The sequence below is a fragment of the Manacus candei genome, unplaced genomic scaffold (assembly GCF_025592945.1).
Source record: "Manacus candei isolate 608988 ecotype Guabito, Panama unplaced genomic scaffold, ASM2559294v1 h1tg000119l, whole genome shotgun sequence".
In the NCBI taxonomy this organism is placed as follows: Eukaryota; Metazoa; Chordata; class Aves; order Passeriformes; family Pipridae; genus Manacus; species Manacus candei.
Genome location: NW_026138167.1, coordinates 2,946,073 through 2,966,338, shown reverse-complemented (window position 1 = coordinate 2,966,338; position 20,266 = coordinate 2,946,073). Strand labels below are relative to the sequence as shown.

Sequence of the window (20,266 nt, the reverse complement as noted above, 5' to 3'; positions counted from 1 at the left end):
TAGCAACTGCTCTACTCCGTTTCATGTCCCCTTTTTTTTCTTTTCTTAATTATGAGATGACTTGCTTCTAGTCACGATACAGTCTTTACAACAGCGTCTGTTAGTGCTTTGTTGCCTTCACTCATCAGACTTCACTGTTATGGCAAATGATAATGATTAACTGTGGTTTTGGGGAAGTAACTGACCTTTCTAGAGTCTCTCCAAAGACTGTCTGCACAGAAATGTAGCCACCATCTGCAAAGAAATTTTTCAGGTGCATTACCAGCTTAGTTGAGGTCTCTTTCTGCCCCTTGTGAGGAATGTGTATTGGTGTGATCTCATCACATTTGGGAATCCTGATGATTTGGACGAGGATAACTTACCTAGGTTAGCTAAATATAGATCAAATAGATAATCTGATACAGTTTTAAATGAAAATAATAGAAATGTCTTAAAAGAAATAGTTCTTTGACTATCATCAGTACCCTACTTGAGCAGAGGCACAGATAATCTGTTGTCAGTAGCATTACAGAAAGTATCTTAGTTTGTGGAAAAATAATAGAGAGAAAAGTTGAGAGCAGTTATTCCCTTATGTGAAGCTGATGTGTCAAAGTAAGGTCTAGTAAAGTACCACTAAAGAAAGATTTATGCACTTTACATGTAACATTTTCTCTCTTCTAAGCTTTGTCTGATCCAAGCAGCCGACTCTCCACATCCCCTCCTCCTCCTGCCATCGCTGTGCCATTGCTGGAAATGGGGTTCTCCCTCAGGCAAATTGCCAAAGCTATGGAAGCTACAGGTAATCTAGAACTATAGTAGCAGTTCAAACTGAAAAACTGAAAACACATGGAACACTTTTTTCCAATAGAATACTTAATTTTTAAGTTCTGTAACCATTTATGGGGAAAAAATGATTGTGTGGTTTTTTTTTAATAACCATCAGTGATAAAATACAGGTCTGAAGTGTGGTTCCCCTGCTTTCAGGTGCCAGAGGAGAAGCAGATGCCCAGAATATCACAGTCCTGGCCATGTGGATGATAGAGCACCCTGGCAATGAAGACGATGAGGAGCCCCAGTCCGAAGGGACTGCGGAGTCCCGGCACGGGACAATTGTCTCTGGCAGTGGTGGGAAGTCTGGTGACCATTGTTATTTGCAGTCTCCAGGTGATATCCCTTCTGCTGATGCCACTGAAATGGAGGAAGGCTTTAGTGAGAGGTAACATGTCATTTTTCTGTCGTTGCTTGTGATGTTCCTGAAACTGGACATCTCACAAGTTCAGTGCTGCTGACAGAGTGTTACTGTGGTGCTGCTTTGGAATTCTGTTACAGCACGAGTAGGAGCAAAGGTGCAATTAAATTAGGTGTACATGGTGAATTTGTTTTCCAGTACTGAGCAAGAATGTAACTAAACATGTTTCCTTCAAAAAAAAAAGAGAAAGGAAGAATGAAAAAAATGAGGGCTTATAATTGCATTTTAACTAAAAGATGGAGTAAGAAAGCAAAACTTCATTGGTTTACTTCTTTCCCTGCAGTTTATACATGAACTGGAATTTTTATACATATTTCTTTTTAAATTAATTCTTGGTTTGTCCAGAGCAGATGAAACTGAATTGAAGTTTACTTTCTCAGTCACCTTCACAACCTTAGAGATAAACTATCTCTTAAAGAAGAAGGTGTTTCTTTTGGGGGGCTTTGGTGGGTTCTTTCTCGTTGCTGTTTTGTTGGGTTTCTTTAAATCCTGGAAGTAGTGGTTACACTTTTAAGTGACCCCTTTCAGGAACCATACCAGCATTTCTGTTAATAGAGAGGATGACTGTTACAAGATACATTTTGAGAACACTTGTTCACATTCCTCAGTCCTACCGAGATAAGTGTTTTTATTCCTCTGTTACTTTGTCCCACATCAGCTGTCAGTTCATGGAGAACTCAGATTCAGTTGGGAGAAATAAAAGAAGCAACAGGTGTTACTAAGTAACTTAAATTTGTGTTTTGCAAAAGGTGTGGGGCAAAAGGGGGATTGACTCAGTGAGCAACAACAGAGATGTTGTTTCAAAAATGAGAAGAAACCTAGTTCAAGCTGTAGTTAACATAGAGATGAGTGCTCTCCCAGAATTTCTGCAGTGCTCAGGCACTATGGAAGGCATCAGATAGGTATTGACATTGCTGCACCTGATTTGTTTGAGGTAAATGTCACAGGCAAACCCACAGTAAATACATGCTCAGTGGGACTGAATATTCTTGAACTCAAAAGTCCTCTTTTTTTCCTTCCATGAAAGAAAGGAAAAATTGCTCCTAAATATGGCTTTGATATTTTTCCTTACTTACGGTATGTGGCTGTTTAAAACTTGGTTTGACTTACCTGTAAATTCCAAATTCTTGTAGCCCTGATAATATGGATCACATGGATAATGCAGCTTCTGCCAGTGGCCCTCCCTCCAGAAGTCGCTCGGCCGTGACACGGAGGCACAAATTCGACCTGGCTGCCCGGACACTGCTGGCACGGGCTGGTAAGTGCCCTCAGAGACACAGCAGGGCTTGGCTGAACCAGGGAGGGAACGGGAGGGGGATTGGCACTCAGCATGAAGTCTAGAAAACTCCTTCTCACATGTGTATCAGTGTGTATTTAAGTGTTTCATGTGGTAATAAGTAGATTATGGTTAGCAGAAGAGTTAAAAAAGAAAGTTGAAAGTACAGCTGTCTCTCTTATATGTAAAATAAAAATTCTGCTTTCCTGTTTCTCCTTTTTTTCTCCCTTGAGCGGGACTGTACCGCTCCGTGCAGGCCCACAGGAACCAGAGCCGCCGGGAGGGGATATCACTGCAGCAGGATCCAGGGGCACTTTATGACTTCAACTTGGATGAGGAGCTGGAGATTGACCTTGATGATGAAGCGATGGAAGCCATGTTTGGGCAAGACCTGGCTAGTGATAATGATATTCTGGGAATGTGGATCCCAGAGGTATTGGACTGGCCTACCTGGGTGTGTGTGACTGCAGCGGGGGCTGCTTTAACTTACTGCTTTTTGCATGCTCGTAGTTGTGAATTTGAAGTAACATGTGAAAGCTTATATCCTGTTGGAAGATATGTCTAAATGCCAGCAGTGCTTAAAATCTTTTTGTGTTCTGTAGCTTCATTTCTAGATTAAGACTAGTGTTTTCTTGTGTTTCTCGCTCGGCACTTCCCCACCTGTGTAGTTTTTCTTCTCCCTCCCCTTAAAAATGAGAACACAACTAGCATACATTGTGATGTATGTATAGTTGTTCTGATGATATCAATTAGAAATCAAGTAGGTGTTTCCAGATGGCTTAGCTGTGTGAGATAACACAGTTCTAAATGCCTCTTCTGCTGCTACTGCTAATAGTATCTGATCTGTAGCAACATCATTCACACTTAAATCAGTTTTTCTTAATTTAATCGTGTCATGTATTTTATTCTCTGAGAAGGATGTGGTGATAGTCCTCACTGAATTGTTGTGTAGAGCAGTAAAAAACTCTTGAGGTGGAAGAGAAATGTAATAGCAGCAGTTTGGTAATCTTTGGATTATCTGTGTCAAATTAGACAATCAACCCATAAGACTAAGCTTTCATCTCCTAATTATGATGTTACCTGACTTCAATATGGAAGCAAGTTTCAGTGTGCATATTAAATTTTTCAGAGCACTTGTTTCACTGAGACACCTCAATGAAATTCCTGTCTTAGGACAGAAATGTAGTTATAGCAAAATGAACTTCATATTGAGGTAAAACTTTGCAATTTACTGACACAAATACTGGTTGTTGTTGCTCAGTAAACGTAAAATCTGATTGTCTGAAACAACAAAGGGTTCCTTTTCTCTGTTAGATTTAGTTTCAGACTAGTTCTGAGGAGAACCACATAAAGACAGTGTTGAGTGTGAACAGGGTTGTATGTGAAAAGTTATATGTGACAAGAATTTTGAGTCAATCTGAAATCGAATAGGAAACTATCTCCTCTGAAACTTTACTTCCAAATGTTTTTCCTGTTGTGAGATGGTCTTCTTTTCATTATGTCCAATGAAAGGTAGATAGGAAGATTTAGGGACTGGAGTATCTCTCCTGTGAGGAAAGGCTGAGAGAGCTGGGACTGTTCAGCCTGGGGCAGAGATGACTCAGGGGAGTCATCTTACTAATGTGTCTAAATACCTGCAGGGAGTGTGTAAAGCCAGGCTCTTTTCAGTGACAGAAGCAGAGCCAGTGGCACAAACTGAAGCACAGGAAGTTCCCTCTGAGAATAAGGAAACACTTCCTCACTGTGAGAATGTCCAAGAACTGGCCCAGGTTTCCTAGATGGGTTGTGGTGTCTCCATCCCTGGAGATATGGAAAAGCCACCTGGACAAGGTCCTGGGCTGTAGGTGGCCCTGCTTGAGTAGGGGGAGTTGGATGAGATGATCTCTCTACAACTCCCTGACAGGAGGGTGTAGCCAGGTGGGGGTTGGTCTCTTTTCCCAGGCAACGATCAACAAGACAAGAGGGCTCGGTCTGAAGCTCTGCCAGGGGAGGTTTAGGTTGGATATTAGGAAGAAATTCTCTACAGAAAGGGTAATCAGTCATTGGAATGGGCTGCCCAGGGAAGTGGTGGATTCTCCATCCCTGGAGGTTTTTAAGATGAGATTGGATGTGGCATCAGTGCCATAGGCTGGGAACCACAGTGGGGTTGGACTTGATGATCTCAGAGGTCCCTTCCAACCCAGCTGATTCTGTGATTCTGTGATCTCCAGAGGTCCCATCCAGTATCAGCCATTCTGTGATGCTGCTTTGCTTTGTGCAAGTTGAGCATATAAGTATCACTCTGTGTGTCACAGAAACGTGCCGGAACACCCGCCTAAGATCACCGGCGTGGTTTGCATCTAACACAAAGGTATTTATTCCGTGCAAATAACGTGTGCAAATCTTCCTGTGCAGCACGTTTGTGAGTCTGAAGACAGAGAAGAAGTGGTGGTTTGTGAGCTGTGTGAGTCCAGCGTGGTGAGCTTCAACCAGCACATGAAGAGGAACCACCCTGGCTGCGGGCGCAGCGCCAACCGGCAGGGCTATCGCAGCAACGGCTCCTACGTGGACGGCTGGTTCGGGGGCGAGTGTGGCAGTGGCAATCCCTACTACTTGTTGTGTGGCATCTGCAGGGAGAAGTACTTGGCCCTGAAGAGTAAATCCAAAACATCAACTTCCGAAAGGTACAGAAATGGAGGGCAGTGGAATTCCCAGCAGGATTTCCTGAGCCTTAAAATCTCGCACTGTGTTCAGCAAACGCCTGTTTAGAACAGAAGGTGAACTAGATATTTCTGGGTTTTAAGTGAAAACCAGGGAATAATTTCTTGGGATTTTGCCCACTTCTTATTGACTTTTGGAAACTTGTTATCAATTTTGTCTGACAATTCCAGTATTTTTTGTGGGCTTTTCTCACATTAGTACTGCAAAATTCTTCCCTCCTCCACTCACATATACTTTTAGACTCTCTTATCTATTTCTCTCTTACTAGCCATTTCCAGAATCATTCATAAATACATGTAGATGTAACAGTAAGGTTAGGTTTAATAGGGAACCAAGTTTAAAATTGTTATGCATATTTGCAAAATATTAGAGCCATTCAGTAATTTTCTTTGTTATTTTTTCCTACAGGTACAAAGGCCAGGCTCCTGATTTGATAGGTAAACAAGACAGTGTCTATGAAGGTAAGTTTTTAAGTTGCACAGTGATTTATTTTTTCATAAAAGTACTTCCATGCAAATGAACCTGAAACTGTACACAAAGGTATATTTTTAGATCTCCCAATTAGATGTAGTATTTTAGTTTTGGGAGGGTTTTTTTTAGTTCAAATCAGAAAAAACCTCAGTGATTTTTTTCTCCCCTCCTCCCCCCCCATCTTTCATCTAAGCAGCTGAAATGGCAAATACCTGACTTGGGGTGATAAGATGTTGTGGGAAGGTGTTATGTCTAGAACTGCACATGCAAAACCTTATGTTCAAATACTTTCCTTCAACTGCCTTTGTGGGAGAAATTAGTGTAAGTTAGTGTCCAAAGGTCTGCCATTAGGCTTGTTCTTAATTTTTCTGCCTTTGTCCTGGGAGAGACTTTCACTTTAAACAGATTATTTCTAGTGTCTGTAGAAAAGCTTTCCCAGATGGTTCTTTGATTCTGGTCCTTTCTGTAGCTGCATGATGGCAGCTGTGTGATTTACCACATTTGTGTATTTGGGCAAGTCCATCTGCCAATAGATTAAAGGTGTTTGGATTCTACTGTGTGGAGTGAGACAGAGCAGGGGAGACCAGAAAATATAAGTTAACTTCTTTTGTAAATGGTTGGGAAGTGGATGGAATTTAATGAGTTGCAATTATAATGCTCCTTTTTTATTTTTTCCCTTTTTTTCTTTTTTTTCTTTTCCCCCTGGGAAGGAAAAGCAAAAACCTGAGTGTCTGATTATAACCTGTGGACTCATGCCTACTTTTTTGATAAATATAAAGACCAGGAATTTTTAATATCTGTATTTATTCTTCAGTCCTTTGGCATATGCACTTGTTACCATGATTTAAAGCACAGCTGTATGTCTGTGCTTTTCACTGTATTCCAGGTTTTGGAGTTGTCTTGTGCTACATGTGGAGACCTCCAGTTTCTGTGTTTTCAAACAACAGCTAGTTTGATACTTTAGAGAGTCTTCCATGAAACCTTTGGGCAGTATATATAAAGATCAAGTTGAATAGAGAGGGGCAAGAGCTGGATTTTATTTTTCTCATTTACTCTGTTGTGTCTATGTCAACATCAGAAGATGAGTTTTTAGGACTTACTGTGTTGCAAATGACAATACACGTTTTGTACCTTGCACTGTTTTTTTAATTAATTGGAATTATTTAATATTCTAGCTTTTGTAACCAAGTCTCATTCTATTTCCCCAACTCTAGAAGACTGGGATATGTTAGATGTAGATGAAGATGAAAAGCTGACAGGAGAAGAAGAGTTTGAGTTACTGGCTGGACCTCTTGGGTTAAATGATCGGCGCATTGTCCCCGAACCTGTCCAGTTCCCTGACAGTGACCCCCTGGGGGCTTCAGTTGCAATGGTCACAGCCACCAACAGCATGGAAGAAACACTGATGCAAATAGGTAAATTTAAAATCCATTTCATTCAAAGAATAAATAATCATCATAATACCACCCCCACCACCTCCTCTTTGGTGTGATTTTTGTAGGGGCAGTGCAGAAACAGTCTGACAGTGTTTCCTTCCTGCCACCACGAGAAAGGAAAGACAAACTCTAAATTGTCCTTTTATTTTAGGGGAGTTAGAGAGAGCAATGAGGATTATAAATTGCCAGGAAGCTTGAAGCTTAAATTTGCCAATAAAATTGTGCCCACAGTGAATGTCAGTAGCATGTTTTGCACTCAAAGAATGGATTTAAGTTGGGACTTCCAAGTAGGCCTGTCTGACGGAAAAGGGAAACAGAGAAGTTAAAATTAACTTGAGTATTGTCAAGTAGTTCTCATCTATGAAATTGAGGAATGATTAAATTATGGAGTGTATTTCAGGAGTGTATTTTCCTCTCAGTCATTATCACTATGTAGTTCTGTATGAAATAGTGAAAAATGCATGAATAGTTTATGAACTTAGGCCATATTTGCTTCTGTGCTTATTACTGTATGGTAAAGTTTTGGTTTTCTTTAAACACTAATGCAAATCATTGTTATTTCCAAGGCTGCCACGGCTCAATAGAGAAGAGTTCCTCTGGCAGGATAACCTTGGGAGAACAGGCAGCTGCCCTGGCGAATCCACACGACCGCGTCATGGCTCTGAGGAGAGTCACAGCTGCTGCCCAAGTCCTCCTGGCAAGAACCATGGTTATGAGAGCACTCTCACTTTTGTCTGTCAGGTCGGTGGCATCCTTGGCAACACTTTTACCTTTTCTTTCAGAACCAGTTACCAACTTATGTTTGATAAGACGTGATTTTAAGCTATTTGGGGAAGTGATTCTCATTTTGGGGAAGTGATTCTCATTTTATGTACTTACATAATACTTCCGAGAGGAAGAGTTCTGCTGATTTTGTTCTTTTAACCATTCTGTCCATTTTCACAGTGGTTCCAGTTGCAGCCTGGCAGCTGGGCTGGAATCCCTGGGACTGACGGACATCCGGACGCTGGTGCGGTTGATGTGCCTGGCGGCGGCGGGGAGGGCAGGGCTCTCCACCAGCCCATCCACGGTGTCCAGCTCAGCAGAGAGATCCAGGGGCATCCACAGCAAAACAAGCAAGCCCATCTCTTGCCTTGCCTACCTGAGCACTGCAGTTGGGTGCTTGGCATCAAACACTCCCAGTGCTGCAAAGCTGCTGGTGCAGCTGTGTACACAGGTAGGACTGTTCTCTGAGCTGCAGTACTTCCTTAAAACTACCTCTACATGAGATGAAGCAATCCCTTTTGTACATATGGACCATTCTAGCTTCTGAACTGGGATGAGACTGACCTCAGTTTGAGGATCTCCTTAGAGTTCTTGTTTATGGCTTTGCACAAGGCTGTGTTTTATTGTTAGTAAAAATCAAGTAACTATACATGTTTTTGCTGAGTACTCTTTTCAAGTGAGGAAAATGGGTGTGCTCTTTGTTTTCATAGGGGTTTTCTGGTTAGGTTCTGGGTTTTTTTTTTCCTGAGTCAACTCTGTGTAGAGCACAGGAAAAAAAAATAGAAACCTTTAAAACTCTGCCTGATTTATCCAACTGAAAGGGTTCTCTAAAATTTCTATTTCTGTTTGTTTTGGATAACCAGAACAATAAATAATTATCATCTTCAATTATTTCTTTCTAGAATTTGATTTCTGCAGCAACTGGTGTGAACTTGACAACAGTTGATGATCCAATTCAGCGAAAATTTTTGCCAAGTTTTTTAAGGGGAATTGCAGAAGAAAACAAACTTGTCACATCTCCAAATTTTGTGGTTACTCAAGCACTTGTAGCATTGTTGGCAGACAAAGGGGCCAAACTGAGGCCAAACTATGATAAAGCTGAAATTGAAAAGAAAGGTATGATATAGCTTTGTTTTTAAATGTTGATCATTAAGTCTTGAGTTCCTCATTTTTAAATGTAAGGGAGAGACTTGCTAGAAAAATGTCTAAATAGATGTACTCTGAAAAATGTACAAAACTTGTTTTAATGAAAGGAATCTTGCAGTTTATGACAGACATTTTAATTAGAATTACAATCTTATTACATAATTGCATCTTTAAAAACAGTCAGAATGTGTGTTATTCAAAGCCATAGAGCTGAGACATTGAGCCTTGACTGTGCCTCCTGGTGAAACTAGGGGGAGTAACAGGTGATGGCTGCCACCCAAGTACTGTTCTGTGTCTGATCAGAAAGTCGTGCTGCCTGTGCTTGGAGAGATCAGGGAGCCATGGAGCAGCTGCTGTTGCTGGGATAGAGAGGGAAGGACACGACAGTGACAGCAACATCAGGGGAGGCATTTTCTTGTTCAGAAAGCACTTGCTCTCTGAACAACCATTTTACCTGTGGTGGAAATAAGACACTTTATAATTCTATTCTTAAGAACAGAGTATTCTTTTGTTTTTGTGAAAATGCAGCTGGGGTTGTTTTAGTATCAGAGCAGTGCTTTCCCTCACGGTTAACGCGATCGCGCCGTCGCCGTTTAGTCTCTTTTCCGGGAATGCTGGCTAATGCTGTGCTCACTGTGTGCAATTCCGTGTGGTACTCATCTGGCCGTCATCTCATTGTCGTTTAAGCAGGTTTAATTGCCCATTTGTATGCCCATCCTTCCTATGATCCCTCTGCTGTAGGCCCTCTGGAGCTGGCGAACGCGCTGGCCGCGTGCTGCCTGTCCTCGCGCCTCTCCTCGCAGCACCGCCAGTGGGCCGCCCAGCAGCTCGTGCGCACGCTCGCCGCCCACGACAGGGACAACCAGAGCGTCCCCCAGACCCTCGCTGACATGGGGGGGGACCTCAGGAAGTGCTCCTTCATCAAGCTGGAGGCTCATCAGAACAGGGTAAGCCTGCTTTGCCTGCCTAAAACGGAAGGAGAAGCTCTCCGAACAGTGTTAGTGTAGGCAAGGTAGAGAGCGGTTCTGTAACGAAAGCCTTCGGGTGCACAGGGACACACACCCGCACAGAGAACTCTCACACTTGTATACCTTCAACTAATTACCACGTCTAGTCAGTACATCCAACCCTAAAAACACTTTTGCCCCTGTTACCACCCGCAGAACTGCCCTGTTGGGGCCTTTCTAAGGGTTCCGGACCCTCTGTCTTGTTTTGGCTACAATACATCTTATTATTCCAGTCCCAAACAGGATGTGCTTGCTAAAATCTCTTTCCTCGAAAAGGCTGTTAAACAGAAATTCAGGAATGTAGCACAAACCATGAGAAAGGGTTTTTAGTAACAGTCTAAAGTGAAAGAAAATTATACAGCCATATTAAAATCTACAAGAAGCTAAAAATCTTGAGGCGTCAGTCTCACGCAGCAATTTTAACACTCTTTTGTAGAATACATTAAAAATAAAATAATATTATCTTACAAATACGCTGGCTGAAATGATTTCCCACAAGAAGTAATTTTTTGGAGATTAAGTTATTGCCTGAGGTAAGTTATTGCATCTCTGAAGCACAAAAATGCTTGGCTTTTTTGATGCTTCAATTAAAGGCATCATGGGAGTGTTCTTAACAGCACATGAAGTCAGCAGGATCACCCTGAGTGTTTTCTTAGACTAGATCTGTATTTGCATTCATTTTTCTGTCATGGTTTTCTGTGCAATAGTGACCTGTGGAGCAGGGGTCTGTATGAAGTGTGGCACCCTTATAACTCCTGTTTAATTGCAATATATTTATATATTGTACTATATATATTATATTATATATATAATATAATAGTACTGTAAAAGTAGAAAAATAAATCTTGATCATTACAGTGTATTTCAATACTGTTGCTGGTGCTCTGTCTCATTGGTTAATGTTTGCTTAATAGGAGTGAGCAAAACCACCTGAGTTTCCAGTTCCAGTTTTGCCATGATTACTTTGGTATTTGTAGGTCATGACGTGTGTTTGGTGCAATAAAAAGGGACTTTTGGCCACCAGTGGGAACGATGGCACCATAAGAGTGTGGAATGTGACAAAGAAGCAGTACTCACTGCAGCAAACCTGTGTGCTCAACAAGCTGTAAGTTGGTTCTTTACAACAATCAGGTATTTAATTTGAGCTGAAAATTGTGCAAGATAATGAAAAGAGCCAGCCCTCTAATGTCTCCTGCCCGTGTTCTCTGGGACTGTGGCTGTGTTTATGGCCTGCAGAATAAATTAAATAGCTTAAAACTGAAAACAGAACTTAAGTATCAACTTGGTAAGAGTCTGTATAAAGAGATCATGTGAAAGCTGTTTAAAACCATTCTTAATTAATTGATATAAGGAGAAATGGGTAAAATGAAGACTGTGTGGGACTGTCATATAACAAACAGATGAATATCCCTCCAGTGGGTTCCAGTGGACAGCTCCAAAGTATGACATGGTCGTTGCAAGTGTGGTCATTTGTGTCAAGTGTGAAAAAAGAACTTGGGACTTGTGGGATTCAGGAACTGAGTGTAATTCTTCTTCATGAGAGTGTCTGGGAAGTGCTTTTCTATCGTTTGGATATGTCCAAAAAAGAAGAAAGCAGAAGGAAAGACTGAAATCTAATTCTTTAGTAGAGCATAGGAGAGTTTAACTCAGGAGAATGAAGAAACAATAGTGAATTAGAAGGTTGTTTCCTGACAATTTCTTAGTGGTTGTTCTAGTTCTTGTTTACTTGCTGCTGGTAGATGTGGCCTTAAAAGCGGTATATGGAGTGACATAACAATATTATAGCCTTCATTTTTCTGTTATTAAAAACAGTAAAAAGTGTTGTTTATAACCTTAAGGGCAATTAAAGATATCAGTGGTCCTGTTACAGTTAGCCAAAGCAGACAGTGTAACATTATATTGGGAAGAGGAGTTTAAAATAGAGTTGAGAGCAAGATGTTCCTCTTTAATTTCTTGTCCAGAAACTTTTGCACTCACTAAAGATGTTAATTTTGAGAAATAAGTAGGTAAAGATAATTTAATTATTTTCCAATTGAAACCTAGCTTGAAATTTCTTGGAAATAACTAGTATGTCATTCTGTAATCTGAAGTGGTTTTAGAGAGAATGTAGAAGTATGAGCAGGAAAATGTTACATAAATCTGCAGTCATGGCAGGACACCAGGTTTTAGCTCAGTATTTCATGAATTCTGTGTTTTCCTGTCTGCTTAAAGAAAATACCCATTTTAATTGTATTATTTTTTTTCTGTTACAGAGAAGGTGATTCTGAAGAAAGTCTGGGGTCACCCAGTGACCTTAGTTTATCTCTTGTCTGTTGGAGCATCAGTGGCAAATATCTGGCTGGAGCTACAGAAAAGATGGTGAACATATGGCAAGTCAATGGTATGCCCTTAACTACCTCTGAACTCGTTATGATGCACATATTTGTAGGGAAAGCTACTGCATGTTTGTTTACCCAAGTATTTAAGTGTCTGCTGTTCAGTTTAAGTGCCTGCAGTCTCCCATAATGTCTGGTGAACCTGTTCCTTTAGAGGAGGGCACTGACCTCAAGTGGATGTGTGACTTACATCTTTGAGAGGAAGACTTTTAGTCACTGTCCTCTGTAATCTTGGAAACTTCATTCTGTTGCTTTGCACTTAGGAAAATCCCCAGTTACACTGCCTGTGTTAATAGACAGTCCCCAGGAAAGGAATACATTTACTGAGTACTGAAGAATTTAGTTGATCCTTAACAAAACTATGTAACTTGACTGATAATTGAGATTTGTTAGCTCGATTTTTTGTGCCTGTGTTTTGTATTCTTGTGGCTTGGGTGAATTTCTAGTATGTCCTAGCTCTAAATAAGATCTCTTGGTATTTTCTCATGGTAAGTATTTTTGTTGCTTTCTTTATGAAGTCGTTTTAAAAGACTTTTTGGTTTCCTAGGAGGAAAAGGATTATTAGATCTCCAGCCTCACTGGGTGTCTGCTCTAGCCTGGCCAGAAGAAGGGCCAGCTGCAACATGGACAGGGGATGCTCCAGAATTGCTGTTAATTGGTCGTATGGATGGATCTCTTGCTCTTATTGAAGTTGTGGATATCTCAGCCATGCACAGGCTGGAGCTGGAGCACTGCTACAGAAAGGATGGTAAGGGACTGCATCAGCATTGGCAATTAAAACTGGGAAAACATCCCCCCTCCCTTTTTACTAAGCAAGTATAAAATCTCTTTTTTTTTCTCGTTATCATTTGTGGGATGTGAATTCTGGTACCTCACCTGCAAGTGTTGTTCATGGGAGGAGAAAAGTCTGTGGGATCTCCATCTGCACCCTCACTCCCCCACAACAGAGATAAACAGTTTGTAGCAACCAGGTCAAACCCTGACATTCCTTGCTGTTGTGGAAAATCCCCAGAGATCCCCTGCAGTGTCTGCTCTGTCTGCAGATAGCATGCAGTCAGTGTCATTTGAGTTCCTGGGAGATTGCCACTTTTCCTTCATAGTTCCAGTCCCAGGGGACATCAACTAGCACATCTTTGGCAGTATTGTGTGGGTTTGCATGTTACTTCTTCAGGATGTTTGCAGATTTATTTTTTTTTCAGAATCAATTGAGGGAATATCTACTTGCTAAGAAAGGCAAGTTGTTTTCCAGAGCCTTTCTTAGAAGCACCCCTATTTCAGATACATAGGATTCAGTCTACTTTTCTTTTTCCCTTGTATAATTATTTTCACCGTGCCAGAAATTTAAACTCAATTATTTTAATAAAAAGAAGAATGAGAGAACCAATACAAAATAATCTCAACAGCTGTCATTTCAGTGAAACTCAGTTTTATCTTTACCATACAAATTTGAGAAAATTTTCAAAAGCAAAAGTATGTTGAGACCTTAATGGTGGAGAAGTTTGTTAAACACTTCGTAGTTCAGAAAAATGCACTGCAAATCCTCTTTGGCAGGAGTGTAGTTAATTGAGCTTAATTAATGTTTGTGTTGTCTGTTCATGTAGTGTCTGTCACATGCCTTGCCTGGTTCAGTGAGGACAGACCATTTGCTGTTGGCTATTCTGATGGAAAATTGCTCATAGGAACGAAGGAACCAATGGAGAAAGGAGGAGTCGTTCTAATCGATGCCCATAAGGTAATTCTTTAAAACTAGTGCATAACTTCTCTAGGTAAAGATCTGTTGAAGCTATTTTCTCTTATTTGAAAGCTATTTATAAAGTCAAGTGCAGGTTATTTCGAGAACACATACCTATTTATGATACACACATTAAACATAATATATTTTAAAGGAACAGTCTACCAAATGTAAAAAAAACAAAAAGGGAACATAAATTTGATAGCCTGTATTTCTGTCGTGGATGTACATACAGAGACAGGAGTGTTAAGCACACAGCTATGCATGACTGGATTTAAAAGCCTAGTTCTTTTAATTGGTACAAGTGCTCATAATAAATACTAATTTTGCTCATATCAAATGTTTTTGTTCAGCTTCTTGTGCAAAGCAAAAGGTGTTTTTCTAAATATGCAGTTGCAAAGGTTGGGAACCTTCTCTTGGCCAGGATGTAATAACAAGACATTAATGGTCCATAAATTATTTGTTAGGCTAAGAGGAGAATTCCTCAAATGTAGGTGTAGTAGGAGCCTCTGGAGTGCTTCCTTGGTGTCTGGAGCAGGGTAATCCCAGAAAGGAGGGTAACGGGGTGATAAGCCTGTCCTTGCCTTCTTCCTGTGGGCTGATCTCCTTCTCTACCTCAGTTAGACTCAAAACTACATCTGACCCATTCCTTAACATGTTTCCAAACCATATATCAGTAATTTGTACTACAGTTTCATAGTATAAAAAAAAAGAAGGAAACATTGTGTACTTTATCAGGGAAAAAAATCAAGAAAGGTTTGCAGTGAGAACAAAACATCGTTGCGTTCCATTTAGTTTCTTTCAGCAAACTTCTTAAGTCTTTTTAATATGATAGTTCTGGAAAATATTATTATTTCATACTTACAACTCACTATCTAACAATTTTTTTGAGAATAAAGTATTTTTGGTATTAATAATTAAAAGTTACATTAGCTCCGAGAGTGAAATTTTCTCTTGTTACTGTTACTTCATACCAACTTTTGGGGTTTTTTTCAATCCAACAGGATATGGTTGTTAGCATGAAATGGGATCCAACTGGAAAGATTCTCCTGACATGTGCCAAAGAAGAAACAGTGAAGCTCTGGGGGTACATGGGGGGCTGTTGGAGGCGCCTGCACTCCCTGTCCCACCCCGCCCTGGTGAACGGCATTGCCTGGTGTGCCCTGCCAGGGAAGGGGCCCAAACCCCAGCTCCTGTTAGCCACGTATGTCACAGTTTTATTGTTTCTCTAGTTCTTCTGCAGGTCTGTTCTGTCAGTCTGGAGTGTCCAGAGCAAAGAAAAGGGTTTTTTTAAATGACATTCCTTCGATAAACCAGTTGCCGTGAGATTCACAAGGCTTCAGAATTCAAATGTAAAGGGTGACCCTGGTCATGTACCAACTGTTTTCTCCATGTCATGAGATCTGTGTGTGCTGGTCCTACTTGAATTTTTTTGCTTCATCCAAATATTATTAGAAAAAATATGTTGTTAGTAAAAATGGAAAAGCTACAGGGTGTGAAGAATAGGAAAAAATGCATTTATCCATTGGGAATGTGCCTTTCTATTTTCGATTAATTTATACAGTACAGTTTTATAGGAAGGTGCTAAGACTACTGATATTGTAAGTTAATACCAGACCACTGATACTTGGTTAGTTAATACCTTTATTTTTTTAATTATTTCATCTGATTTGCTTTAGGGGATGCCACAATGGCTTGGTGTGTGTCTGGACTGTTCCCCAGGACATAGTGATCACACTGCAGTCCAGCTCAACTTGTTCAGAAGGATGGTGGGAGCAAGAAACAAGTGCCAAGGTAAAAGGAGTTATCTTGGTGTTTAAGAAATTCTCTCTGCTCACTGTGAAATTGAGGGAGGAGAAGAATGTGAGCAAGTTCCTTGAATCTCAGTGTTTCCTGGGAGAAGACAGTTACTAAAAAAGGAATGTCATTTGTCTGTGTCTAGGCATTTTCAGAACAGGAAATGAAAAATCACAGGTTTAAATTTTATTTGGCTAAAGTTTATATTTTGATCTGTTTTCATCCTTCTAAAAGTTGATAAATTTATACTAAAATTTAGTAAGAGTTTCAAGTTTTCTGTAGATAAAAAGAGTTAAGATAAATTTCACCTACATAAGTTGTAACGTGGCCTTTAATTTGTAAAGGGAGGAAAGATGATAATGTGACAAGATATGTATAAAATATTGTCATAGTAATGGGGTTTTTTTAATTATTTATTGGAGCTTACCCTTGCCTGTGGATGATCAGTGTTTATTGCAGAAGACAGGCACTGTCATGCTGTTCCATTTTCTGTGAGCAGTTCAGTGTTCCATAACTGTGTGATTATTTGCAGGATGGATACAGGAAGGCAGTGGAAGTCAAGTGTGTGTTTCAGCTGAGGGGACACATCACTCCTGTCAGGACTGTTGCATTCAGCCCTGATGGACTGGCCTTGGTGTCTGGGGGCCTTGGGGGCCTCATGAACATTTGGTCTTTACGGGTAAGATCATCTTTGATATGGTTTGATTCTGTTTTCTAGCAGGAATATCTGGAATGGTCAAAGCCTCCCCCTCCCCAGACATGAGTTAGAAACGTTAGAGAAAGCATGGTATAAAATAATGTTATAAAATTGTAAATAATAAAACATAAATTGAAATTATATTAGCATTGAAGTAATTTATATTTATGGTTCTCTTATTGATTAATTCTGTAGGTTTGGTCATGTTAGTTAGGCTTTGCAGAATCAGCCACTCTTTATGGTTGAAAACAATATTCTCTTATTTCAAGACTTTTTCAAGAGTCAGACAATGTGGACTTCTAAGTCCTTAGTTATCTCCTTAATGTGATAAAAATTCTAGATTTTTTTTGCTAGTAGGGTAAGTATTTCACTCTTTGCATAGTTGTTGAACAGCTTGGGAGGATGTCATCCCTTAGAGGTGTGATGTATGCACTGAACCAGAACTGCTCTGTGTGCACACACTGACTGCAGCCCCCTCTCTCCTCAGGATGGCTCAGTGTTGCAGAGTGTTGTGATAGGCTCTGGAGCAATCCAGACTGCAGTGTGGATACCTGAGGTTGGAGTAGCTGCCTGTTCTAACAGATCAAAGGTGACACTGTCTTAAAGTAACATTCTTTCACACTTCTTACTAAAAATACTATTTGTCTGTGTTTGCTTTCTTTTCTTCACCCCCCCCCTTTTTTTTTCTCTAGAAATATCTATCTAACACTCTCATATTTTCCAGACGTTGTTTTGGCTTTCAACTTTCATTTCACTCTGAAAAGACTGGGCTGTTTTGTTTGTATCCTGTGTTTAATGTGGTGGGGCAGGGTGGGATCCTTCTGGAAGAACTCATAGTTACAAAGATGCTGCACATGGGTTATATCAGCCCCTCTGTTTCATGGAAGCAGATGTAAATGATCAATGCAAATAGACAGAAGACAGATTTATTTCTTTTATTCCTTTATGCAGCATGAAGAAATGTTTCATTTCCCCAGCAAATAAGATAATTTAGTGATCTCAATTAATCTAAAGCAACCTCAGAAGTTTTTAAGAAACAGCAGAATTTACTGCAGTGTTTGCTGTGTCAGGAACTTGTGGCATCTGAACAGAAGTTTTAAAACAGCTGATTATTCCAAAAGATGGTATTCTTGTGAATAAATATGGCACGAGTTATGACTCCTGTTAGCAGAGTCATGCTCTGTGTGGGCCTAAGTATTTTATGGTTCTTTGAAAGTCTCTTCTGAACTCAATAAAGGTCATATTACAGGACCAGTCCTAAACTAAGGTTACCTCTAAACTGAATCTTAACTTAAGGGTACAGCATTCACTGAAAGGAACTCTGCTTGTCACCGTGTTTGTATTGTTCCTTGGAGTGATAATGGCAGTGTTGCCATGGCAATGTGAGGAAGTGGCAGATGGAGGTGGCTACTCCATAGCAGATTACTCCCCAACAGAGACAGGAATGTTTGAACCTTTGTGTTTTCTGACCCCTATGGAAATTAAGACAGTTGGTGATAAATCAGTGGAACTACTTTGTGATTTTTTTTTTAATTTCTGGTGTGTCCCGTGCCTGCTGTTCCACAGGATGTGTTGGTGGTGAACTGTACCTCCGAGTGGATATCTGCCAACCACGTCCTGGCCACGTGCAGGACTGCTCTGAAGCAGCAGGGAGTGCTGGGGCTGAACATGGCTCCCTGCATGAGAGCCTTCCTGGAGCGGCTGCCCATCATGCTGCAGGAGCAGTATGCCTATGAGAAGGTGAGAGGAGCTGATGCCAGCATTTCAGATGCATATCTGGCATGAGGTCACTGTTTGAATCTCAGCTGATTCCAGTTTTTCACCACAGAGAACCCACCAGACTTTCCTACATCCCATCTGTAAATAGCCTTCAGTCTCCTCAAAGCTAGCGGTCACCTAGTTTGAAAAATATTAAAAATATTAGGAAAACTCTGATTTAAGCAGGGAGGAAAGTATTTTCTACAGGCCTAACTTTGAAGGACTCCTCTTTCTGAGCTGATTACCATGTGTTTCCTCCCTCTCCCTCTGCCCTGCCTGTAGCCCCACGTTGTGTGTGGAGACCAGCTGGTGCACAGCCCCTACATGCAGTGCTTGGCCTCGCTGGCCGTGGGCCTTCACCTGGACCAGCTGCTGTGCAACCCCCCCGTGCCTCCCCACCACCAGAGCTGCCTGCCCGACCCCTCGGCCTGGAACCCCACCGAGTGGGCCTGGCTCGAGTGTTTCTCTACCACCATCAAAGCTGCAGAAGCCCTGGCCAAGGGAGCACAGTTCCCAGAATCCTTCACTGTCCCAGACCTGGAGCCTGTTCCAGAGGATGAGCTCACTCTCCTGATGGTAAAATTTGATGTTTTCTCTCAGCAGCAAAGCAAGTAATACAATCCACATCTCTGTGCTATAAAGATTTATATTGATTAATATAAGCACCAGCAATAAGTGTAAGTTTATTTTTTAATTCACTGGTTACAATATACTGTTAAGATTGCTTTGTGTGTGTGTGTAATGAGCACAAGTCAGCAGCATATTAAAAAAACAAATTAAAACAACCCAATACTGTGACAGTAGTTTTCATAAGTGGTAGAAGCAAGAAATGTAGAGCTTTGCAATGCTATTTTAAGGGTAACTGGCACATTCCTACACCATACTATTTTGCTAGTGTCAATTTGCTTTTTGACTTCTTATGATATGTAAACCAAAATGGAAGTCTTTGATTAAGAATTTTTTATCAGCAAGGTGTTTGCAGTTGAATTGTTTTAAGCCAGTGTTTCCAATTGAAACTTGTAAAAGCCTTAAGCATCAGTGAATAGAAAGAGATTACTTCATAGTGAATTTTGTTTTGCTTTTTTTCATTTGGATTGCAGGACACAGATAACAGTGTCATTGCTGCTGTGCACACATCCATTCTTATTGCTGTATCATTTAGAATAATTTGAATATTGTTCTTAGAAAGGAAAATGTGTTCATGACAGTAAAATAATGTGCATCTCTTGAGCTGAATGTGGTAACTGTGGCTTTTGCTGTGTAGGATAACAGTAAATGGATCAATGGCATGGATGAGCAGATCATGTCTTGGGCAACATCAAGGCCAGAGGTTAGTGAAACCTTTGGTTTGGGGTGTTCTGGAGGATTTTTCTCTCTTTTGGAACATTGTAGGGTGTTGAAAGTACTCTTGTTCTCAAACCTTCTCTCCTGCTCTTCCCTAGGATTGGCACTTGGGAGGGAAGTGTGATGTGTACCTGTGGGGAGCAGGCAGGCATGGACAGCTGGCAGAGGCTGGGAGGAATGTCATGATACCAGTGGCAGCACCTTCATTCTCTCAGGCTCAGCAGGTGATCCCTCAAAACCAGTCATGATCTAAGGATTTACCATCTATTATTTGTACAGCTTGTCAAAGTCTCTCTCTAAATATCTTTTCAATTTGTTCTTTGAATTTACTCTAAGTACCCCAAAACATGTGTTCTTACTGAAGAGGAACTCTTCAATTATTTGACAAATTCATACCAAGAAGCTAATGAAATCTGACAACACAGAATTACTTTATATGAGCATGATTTGAATTATTTTATATGATTTGAAAATCATATAAACTTTAACATAAAACATGTGGCAGTTTTGCTTTCTGAAATAACATTGACTTGA

General features: G+C 40.6%; 1 protein-coding gene across 8 annotated transcripts in view; it reads left to right on the top strand.

Annotated features, from left to right (window-relative positions):
* The window catches only part of HERC1 (HECT and RLD domain containing E3 ubiquitin protein ligase family member 1), a 104,348-nt gene that overhangs the window by 70,959 nt on the left and 13,123 nt on the right, over positions 1–20,266 (top strand). For 5 of the 8 annotated variants that reach the window (XR_007900290.1, XM_051770446.1, XM_051770443.1 and 2 more), the window contains exons 41-63: positions 662–778; positions 964–1,195; positions 2,362–2,486; positions 2,738–2,958; positions 4,899–5,167; positions 5,613–5,665; positions 6,890–7,090; positions 7,678–7,852; positions 8,057–8,327; positions 8,779–8,992; positions 9,710–9,969; positions 11,007–11,134; positions 12,282–12,409; positions 12,952–13,152; positions 14,006–14,136; positions 15,141–15,340; positions 15,816–15,930; positions 16,466–16,612; positions 17,118–17,219; positions 18,197–18,370; positions 18,671–18,964; positions 19,653–19,718; positions 19,831–19,956. Coding sequence is in view for 7 of the 8 variants with exons in the window: in XM_051770446.1 (XP_051626406.1) it covers positions 662–778; positions 964–1,195; positions 2,362–2,486; positions 2,738–2,958; positions 4,899–5,167; positions 5,613–5,665; positions 6,890–7,090; positions 7,678–7,852; positions 8,057–8,327; positions 8,779–8,992; positions 9,710–9,969; positions 11,007–11,134; positions 12,282–12,409; positions 12,952–13,152; positions 14,006–14,136; positions 15,141–15,340; positions 15,816–15,930; positions 16,466–16,612; positions 17,118–17,219; positions 18,197–18,370; positions 18,671–18,964; positions 19,653–19,718; positions 19,831–19,956 (3,950 nt within the window). In the remaining variant the exon portion in view is untranslated. The remainder of the gene's footprint in view (positions 1–661; positions 779–963; positions 1,196–2,361; positions 2,487–2,737; positions 2,959–4,898; positions 5,168–5,612; positions 5,666–6,889; positions 7,091–7,677; positions 7,853–8,056; positions 8,328–8,778; positions 8,993–9,709; positions 9,970–11,006; positions 11,135–12,281; positions 12,410–12,951; positions 13,153–14,005; positions 14,137–15,140; positions 15,341–15,815; positions 15,931–16,465; positions 16,613–17,117; positions 17,220–18,196; positions 18,371–18,670; positions 18,965–19,652; positions 19,719–19,830; positions 19,957–20,266) is intronic. The other 3 variants (XM_051770444.1, XM_051770447.1, XM_051770442.1) reach the window with 3 other exon arrangements.